Source organism: Otolemur garnettii, unplaced genomic scaffold (genome assembly GCF_000181295.1).
Source record: "Otolemur garnettii isolate 467f Iridium unplaced genomic scaffold, OtoGar3 scaffold00044, whole genome shotgun sequence".
Lineage (NCBI taxonomy): Eukaryota > Metazoa > Chordata > Mammalia > Primates > Galagidae > Otolemur > Otolemur garnettii.
The window spans coordinates 8,790,410-8,798,974 of record NW_003852439.1 but is presented as its reverse complement, the minus strand read 5'-3'; the positions used below and the strand labels follow the sequence as shown (position 1 = coordinate 8,798,974).

At 53.7% G+C, this 8,565-nt stretch overlaps 1 protein-coding gene across 3 annotated transcripts in view; it reads right to left on the bottom strand.

The window, feature by feature from the left end:
* Positions 1-519: 519 nt before the first annotated feature.
* Positions 520-8,565, bottom strand: part of TBC1D24 (TBC1 domain family member 24) — a 27,299-nt gene continuing 19,253 nt past the window's right edge. The window contains exons 4-9 of one of the 3 annotated variants that reach the window (XM_023513845.1): positions 5,829-6,909; positions 4,689-4,847; positions 3,662-3,725; positions 3,182-3,277; positions 2,668-2,890; positions 520-2,289 (exon numbers count right to left, since the gene is read on the bottom strand). In XM_023513845.1, the coding sequence (XP_023369613.1) occupies positions 2,135-2,289; positions 2,668-2,890; positions 3,182-3,277; positions 3,662-3,725; positions 4,689-4,847; positions 5,829-6,793 (1,662 nt within the window). In that variant the 5' untranslated portion in view covers positions 6,794-6,909 and the 3' untranslated portion in view covers positions 520-2,134. The remainder of the gene's footprint in view (positions 2,290-2,667; positions 2,891-3,181; positions 3,278-3,661; positions 3,726-4,688; positions 4,848-5,828; positions 6,910-8,565) is intronic. The other 2 variants (XM_023513846.1, XM_023513847.1) reach the window with 2 other exon arrangements.

Below are 8,565 nucleotides of genomic sequence, written 5' to 3'. Positions count from 1 at the left end.
AAAAAAAAAAAAAATAGAAAAACTGAGGCAAGAGGACTGCTTGAGCCCAAGAGTTGGAGGTTGCTGTGAGCTATGATGCCACAGCACTCTACCCAGGGCAATAACTTGACACTCTTGGCCTCAAAAAATATATAATAATAAAAAAGAAAGAGAATAAAAAAATAGAGATAATAATCATATATACCTTCTAGGTTAGCAAAAAAGTTAGGAAAATATATTAAATTTAAAGAAAATGAGTATTATGTATGCATACACCAAGCAAAGAGCTTTGCTCATGATGTAGAACTGTGACTAAGTGGCATTGGTCTCCTGGTTTGGCTTTCTGGGGCAGACACACAGAACCTGCTGACTTTCTCACCAGAAAATCAACCTCCCAACCCAGAGGTCTACAGTGGGAACCATACAGTCAGGCTGTGTTTGTAGAAGCTGTCTGCATCTCCCTTACCTTGTGTGGCTACAGGCCCCAAGGAGATCCCTGGAGGCCGCTCTGGCTAAAGAGACCAGACTTGGATCCCTGGGTCAATGCAACAAGACTGTGTTTAATGAACACCTAAGTTGGCCATATAGACCACAGCTATAGGGCATGGGGTGGGTGGGGGGAGGGCTACATCAGTCTGTAGGGGTGAGTGGGGACAACCTTCCCACTTTTTTCCTTCTAGGAGGACAGCAAGGCAGGCGGATGACAGGTCCACTTCACAGTTGGGGAAACTGAGTTCCAGGCAGGCTTATCAGCTTGCTCGGAGCCACAGTGTTCCTGGTTCTTCCTCCTGTTCCACTGTGACTATGACTCCATTCAGTGGTGATGCAAGTAATAGGCAAAGGAGGATGACCCCCGACGGGAAGAAAAACACAAGTGTGGAAATGGGCACAGGGACCCCAAGTGGTGCTGGCTGGAGCCACAGAAGGATGGGGGTAGGACAGGATTCCTGGCACCTGTACCTGTGACCTAGGCCTTCATGGCCCTGGCACAACTGGTTGGGCCCCTGCTTCTCTCTTCCCTCTGTGGTGCCCAGATCCTAGCTGCAGACAGGTCATGAGGTCATGGGCTTCTCCCTGTAGTGCCTGGCACAAGTCCTCCCTGGCACCTCCTGTGCACTATGGCCTGCACAGGGCCCAGGCAGTGTAAGGGCTCAAGCCCCCAGAAGCTGTAAGGAAACAGGTGGCAGAACATTCTGACCTGTGTCAGCCACAGGGCCACGAGAAGGGCAGGGGGAAGATGTGCATCCATGCAGGGTGGCCAGGAAGGTGCTGTGAGCCCTGGGGAGGCCTCAGGGCCTAGTGAAGAAAAGGGGGGTGGTCTGAGACAGCATGCCATGATGAGTGGTGTGAATAGAAGCCTGGGCCTTGGTCACTGAAGTGACAGAGGCTGCAGGGGGATCAGGGAGGCTATAGGGCTAGAAAGGAGGATGGCTGGGAAGCCCTAGTGGCCGGCCCCTCCCTGGACACCTCTCCAGGTGTGAACACGCAGCAAGGCCAGCAAGAGCTTCAGGCTCTGCAGAAACCCAAAGACCCAAGGTCAGCCCCATCCCACTTGCCTTGGCCCTCCCTAGGAGAGGTGGAGCCCCCAGAAGCATCAGATGCAGCCCTGGGGGACCTGAGAGCTCACTGTTGGAGAAGCCAGGGCCAATGGGGCTGGGGGAGCAAGGCCAGAGGCCAGGCAAGAGTGGGGCCAGGGTGAAGGCAAAGAATCCTGCCAAGGAGCAGTCTGGGGCCCAGGACCCTTGCTCAGGAAGGGAGTAATGCTATGCCACACCAGCAGGGGGCCCCACGGCCCCACACTTGGTAACAGGTTCCTTCTTCATTTCCAGTATCCCCAGGTGCTAAGATTCCACAGAGGTGAGACAGCCCCTGCCCGTGAGGACTGCCACTCAGGATACCCCCCTAGGAGAGCCAGAGCACTGCATGGGGGAGGAAGGTCCCTCTGGGCAGGCACTGGGGTGTAAGCACAGCAGCCCCTAGTTCCTACCCTGATGTAAGTGGCCCCTGTGAGCCAGTCTAGTTGTGCCAGGCTCAGCCTGGCTGCCCCCGACCCTGCCCACCATGAGGATCTGTTTACTCTCAGCTCTCTGAGGAAGGATCCAGCATCACCCCATCACCCCACAGCAGAGGTTCAGTCACCATTGATGTAGGCCTGTCACTGAGCATCAGGGTCTTGGAAGCCCCAGGCCTCAATGACAGCAATCAAGAAGTTCTCCGAGCAGAGGGGCTGGTTGTTGAAGGTGTCGCAGTGGCCTGTTCGGCCCCGGTTCAGGTCTCCATCGATGTAAAGTGCCTGGCCACCACCTCCCCCTGTGGGACACTCATGTCAGGGGCTGCCCCTCCACCCAACAGCTGGGCATCTTCCTCCAAGGGTGTCCCATCAGCACTGCTCCAGATTCCCCCACCTAAGAGAGGCCTCTCTAAAACCATAGGATGACCTTTGACACTCCAAAGGGGCCAGGCATCCAAATTGGACCCTACTGCCTAGCCCATTTCTCCTGCCCCTCATGCTTGGTCCACTCCTGACAACCCAGGGTTTCTTCCTCTGTCATCATGGGGGCTCAGGTGAAGCAGCTGCTACCCAGGTCAGAGAGGCTGTGCAGATGGCCTCAGCCACCATCATCCCTATATCCTTCCCCAGGGGAGGCAGGGTCTACCCAAGGCCCAAAGGTGGGGAGAAGCACCCACCAATGATGAGGCAGTCATTGCCCCCTGCCATGAACATAGACTCGGTCTTAGAGGGTAAGTTGAAGTGCCGAGCAGCCAGGAACGGCGAGAGACGGTCAGCAGGGTCTGAAGAGTGGCTGAGTGGCGTGGAGATGTTGGTTTCTGAGGACATGAGGGATGTCGGCTTGGTCAGCTCCGGGTGTCTGATGACCACCCACTCGTAGCGCTGCACCTCAGGCTGCAGCTGGGGTGAAAAGGCAGCATGATGGAATCCCAAGAGCCATGCCCATTTCATCTCTCAACTTTTCATCCAGAGCCCATGGTGGGTGGGACAGGGAGGTGATGCGCCAGGCAGATAAGGCCCCGCTCTCATGGAACACAGGTCTAACAATTAAAAAACAGACCTCACAAGAAGAGTACCCTGCAGGGTCCCTACCATAGTGAAAGTCAGGCAGGGTCCTGAGGTGGGGCAACCAGGGCATTGATCTTGTATACCCCAAGCTCTGCCATGGGGGCTGTGCTCAGCCCTACTCACCCTAAACACAAAGCATTCTCCGGTCCCAAAGAAGCCCAGTTTGCCTCCAAACTTATTTCTCTCACTCCAGTCTGTTGACAGATAGGCTCCACACACCTGGGGAGGAAGGGCCAGGTGAGGCTGTGCCCTGCCAGCGCTCAGGAGCATCCCCTTGCTCAGGCCTGTGCAGGGCTGCCTCAGGTCCCAGCTGGGAGGTGTGCTATGTGGGGTCTCTATCACCACTAGGGGGCAGGTGCAGCAGCATGGAAAAGGCCGAGTTTGGGGTGAGTACACCACCATTCCCTCCTGGGCTTGGGGCTGGCATCAAAAGCAGTGGGTGGTCACCTCCAGGCTATTCTCATTTTCCTCTGTGGCCTCAAGTATGGGCTGCGCCCTGTGTTTTGGCAACACCCTGACTCTGACTTTGCCATCAGCCCAGGGAGACAGGGCCCCCAGAGCTCATGAGAGCCCAGGACCCCAGCTCTGCTGGTCCCTCCTCACCTCCTTCTGTGTGGTCTTGATGAGCAGGAGGGTGGGCTCATGTCCTTCACACTGGAAGTAGAACCTGGGCCAGAGAGTACATATGCCAATGCCATCCTGCACATCCTGCCCACTGCCTCCCACCAGCTTCCACAGACCCTCGATCTTGGCTGTCTGGTGTTAAGACAGGCCTGAAAACTTTCCCTCTCTCTGGGGAGCTGGCAAGGTGGCTGAGGACCTGACCCTCACCCTGGCCTCTTCTCTCCAGGTCCTTCTTGGCTGTCCTGGGCCTGACTGCCCTGGTGTGACTGTGCAGAGCCTCACAGCAGGAGGCCCTGTGGGCACAACCAAACTCAGATGCTTCAGGGAAATGAGAACCAGAGGAACAGGTCTTGCTTTAAGAGGCTCGGTGTGTCCTTGGGAGCCTGGCATGTGGGGAACCAGAGGCACCAAGAGCTTGGGGTGGTGCCAGAGCTTGTGTCCCTGGTTGGGGCCAGGTAGAGAGGCTTCAGTGACACCAAAATGCTTGTGGTGCAGTGGATGGTACTACATGGGAGCTGGGTCAGCACTGTCTGCATCACCTCTGTTGGGTCACCTGGAGCCCAGGCCAGAGCTTCCAACGACACCTGCCACCTGAGACTCAAGGGGAGCCCCACAGAGGGCTGGGCGCACCTGGCAGAGCCTTGCTGGAAGGCAGGGTGCCTGGGATCCCCTGCCAGAATATCATGTAGTAGCCCCCAGTACAGGGCTGCAGGTGAAGCCAGGGCCTACAGCCCAGGTGGTCCTCTCCCACCAGTTCTATGAGTTCCTAAGGTGGGAATTCCGCCTCACGTTCTTTATGATACTATATAGGGCCCTGAGCTGTGTTCCACCTGGCAATGATCTCCAGGTCTGGGTGGCCTGGGAATGACAGAAGCCCCAGAAGAGGGGCCCCTGATTCTTAGGCACCACAGGGAGGCAGGGCCCAGGTTCAAAGGCTATTTCCAGCCACCTTGGGGCAGGACGCCAGGAGGCAGCTCCACAGCTCTCCAGCCCCCAGGGGCATTACCTCGTCAAGCTGTACCCATGCTGCAGCGAGGAGAACAGAAGGAGAGGCTGGCAGAGGGCGAACCGCTCAGGGACCCAGGACCAGATATCTCTCATCTCCTTCACGCTGACGATCTCTGAGCGGAAATTCTCCGGGTGGACGGCCAAATGCACAAACTGCCTGAAGAGAGCAAGGAAGGGTCAATGTCCAAGGTGAACAGGGTCCTGACCACACCACTGTCCAGAGCTGTGCCCCAGAGCCTCAGTTTGGACTAAGCCTGGAGGGAACATGTCACCTCCTTAGTCGGGTTCAGATCCTGGTTCCTATGCTTGACAGGAAGTACGGGTTCCAGGAGCTGATTCCCACCCCACTACAAAGGGAGAAGGCCCAGCCTGGGTTGGGAAAAAGCACCTTTTCTCTAAGAAATGAGGACAGAGAGTGACTACTCTGGCAAGACAAGGCTTCAGGGCCAGCCAAGCACCGGCAGATAGCATGACTGAAGCAGACAGACAGACAGAGAGATGGAGCCTGAATGTCAGCCAGGCTCAGAGGCAGCGCTGCTAAAGCTAAGCCATGAGGGCCAACCATGCCTGGGGAACAATAAGCAGCCGACCAGAGGCAGTGGCAGAGAACAGAAGCCAGGCATGGAGATATACCTACCTTTTAGAAAGTGAAACACTGAAAACAGGAAGAAGTAACGGATACAGAGAAGAAAAATAAAACAGACAAGGAGAGGTTAGTGGTGAATACCAATCCCCAGATGCACCTTCCTTTGGCCCAGGAGAAAGAGAACTCTGTGCCAACAGGCCATGCCATGGCATGGTCACAATGTCAGTGTGAAGCAATCTTGGGACATCATGACCCTTTCCTACCCTGATCCCCAGGGGCTGTGCTAAGGGCAGGCAGGCCACTTCCAACAGCCATGGGATGACTGGCCATGGACCCCAGAGCTGGAGGGCAGAGTAGGGGCTGCTCTAGAATGTCTCCGCCACACCTTTGACCCCACAGGACCAGGAAGGCCCTTCCGGTTTTCCATTGTCTTGCTACTTACTTAGGATGCATGGGTAATGGGTGGCCAGCTACCTTCATACCCAAAGCCCCCACATGCACTCCACCTGAGCTCCCATCCTTGGCAGGCCCCTTGCGGCCTGGACTGCCTACCTCTTCTGCTTGACAGTGATGCCCCTCTGCTTCAGTGCCTTCTCATTGGCCATCTGCAGCAGCTGGATCTCCTTGCGGGAGAAGAGGCGGATGGCAAATGCTTTCTCTAGCAGCTTCTCAGGGGACACGGTCTTGGCAATGTCCTTGACAAAATCACGAATCTCCTGCTTCACATTGTCAGACTCAAGTGGCTGCCCTGCTCTCACCTTGTGGAAGAACTTGAGGATCGCCAAGGCGACACGGTATAATACCTTGTAACCTTCCACTAGGAAGACATCAAAGACTCGGGCAAAGTGGCTGAGGGGCAACTCCCCAAACAGCCAGCGCTGCCAGTCTGCATAGACCTGCAGGACGTCCTCTGACACGGCCACCATCAGCTTGTGGGCTGCCTGGCAGTATTTGTTCACCAGGTCCCCAAATGTCATGCAGGAGGACTCAAAGGCCAGGAAGCTCTGGTCAATCAGCTTCCTGCCAGGGTCATTGCAGGCTAAGATGCGGCAGGCCTTCTCAAAGCACTCAGCTTCGTCGCTGCTATAGTGCAGCAGCAGGGCCACCACAGCTGGCAGGGCAGGACAGAAGGAGACATCAGGGAACTGGTTGGCAATGCACAGGAGTATCTTGCGCACGGCCCCTTCCCCCTGGGCGTTTAGACAGTAGCTGGGCACCTGTGTGTTATCCACGAACTCAGGCAAGGGCAGGCTGCTGGTACTGTGCTTGCCTACAATCTTGCCCACGATGTCATTGTACACACTGGCATCGGGTGTAACTGTGCGGCAGGGGATGTCCTGGATCAGGTGCTGGTACACCTTACCTCGCAGGATGTGACTGTGAGCCCAGTAGCCCTGGCGTGCCAGCTGTTTTAGCTCCTGTAGCTCAGTGCAGTTCAGCTCCTTTGGCCCCAGGTCCTGGATGGCAGCACCCATCTTGTCTCTGTCCACAAAGCAGTTGTACCCCAGGGAGTCCATAGTGCCCGCTGTGCCCAGGATGAGGGCCCTAGGCCACCAGGAGGGAACAAAGAGTGGCTAAATCCTCTAGCCCCCTCTCTGAGGGGTTCCTGCTAAAGTGTTTGCCATCTCACACTCTGTAGGGTTAAAAAAAAATTTTAGTGTGTGTTTTTCAAGGTTCACATTGTGGCCAAGCGTGGTGGCTCACACCTGTAATCCTAGCACTCTGGGAGGCCAAGGTGGGAGGATTGCTTGAAGTTAGGAATTTGAGACCAGCCTAAGCAAGAGTGAGACCCCCATCTCTACTAAAAATAGAAAAATTAGCTGGGTGTTGTGGTGGGTGCCTGTAGTTGCAGCTACTAGGGAGGCTAAGGCAAAAGGATCACTTGAGCCCAGGAGTGTGAGGTTGCTGTGAGCTAGGGTGATGTCAAAGTACTCTAGCCTGAGTGAAACTCTTGTTTCAAAAAAATGAAGGTAATGGCCAGGCGAGGTGGCTCACACCTGTAATAATAGCACTCTGGGAGGCTGAGGTGGGTGGACTGCTTAAGACTCTGGCCCTCTATCCCCCCAATATAAATAATAAAAATAAAAATAGACTGGTCATGGTGGCTCACACCTGTAATCCTAGCACTCTGGGAGTCCAAGGCAGGCAGATCACCTAAGCTCACGAGTTTGAGACCAGCCTGAGCCAGAGTGAGACCCCCCTCTCTAAAAATAGATGGGCATTGTGGTGGGTGCCTATAGTCCCAGCTACTTGGGAGGCTGAGGCAAGAGAATCACTTGAGCCTAAGAGTCTGAGGTTACTGTGAGCTATGATGCCACAGCTCTCTACCAAGAGAGACAAAGGTGAGACTCTGTCTCAAAAAAAAGAAGAAAGAAATAAAAATAAAGGTTTACATTGTAAAGAACATGCTTTTTACTTTAATCTTTCTCTGAGTATTAGAAGGGTACCATTTAAGATAAGTGACCATTCTAAGAAATCATTATGAACCTGGAGTATACCTTCCTTCCACAGAGCTCATGAGGTTACTGGAAAAGGTCATACAGGTTCTAACTAAGGAGAGGCTGGAGACAAAATCCCCAGAAGGCTTCAAGAGGCTGACTCTGCTAAAAACAACTCTTTTAGGGGGGAGGTCACTTTAGACTCCTAACCACCACCCTGAGGCCTAAGGGGCTTCTAAAAAGGAACGGTCAGTTCTCTGAGGCTTCAGGCCTTTAGCCAGCTATGTACTGTAAGGAAAACACAAACACACCGTGCTCTGTCCCACCTGGGCTGGAATTCTGGAGCCACCTCTTAACTTTCTAAAATTACGAGCTGGAAAGCTAAGTTTCAGGCAGGTTACTCCACAGCAGTGTCGCTCTTTGGGAATAGGTGTATGCAAGAGGGAGAGATGAGGAACAAATGGAAGGTGTCACAGCTTTAAAATTAGACACTGCTAGGTCCAAATGAGCCAGAAGTATTGGTGAACTTGTCTCTCCATGATGGGCAAAGTTAAAAGAAATGGATAAGATGTGCTTTTTGAGACTCTCTGCCTTGGGCACAAAAGTACAACCTTTGCCCACACACATCAGATTAACCTTTCTGCCTAGGACGTTACAAGCATCCAGAGATATCACAGAGGTCTACTTTAGTGAGTTCTGGCTTCTCTTGCATCTAGATTGAACATTCATCTAAAAATGGAAAATGTGAATACTACTTTAAAACACTGAATGAAAAGTAAAAAAGTTATACTGTGAAACTTTCACCTGTGAGACAATGTCTTTTTTTTTTTTTTTTTTTTTTTTGAGACAGA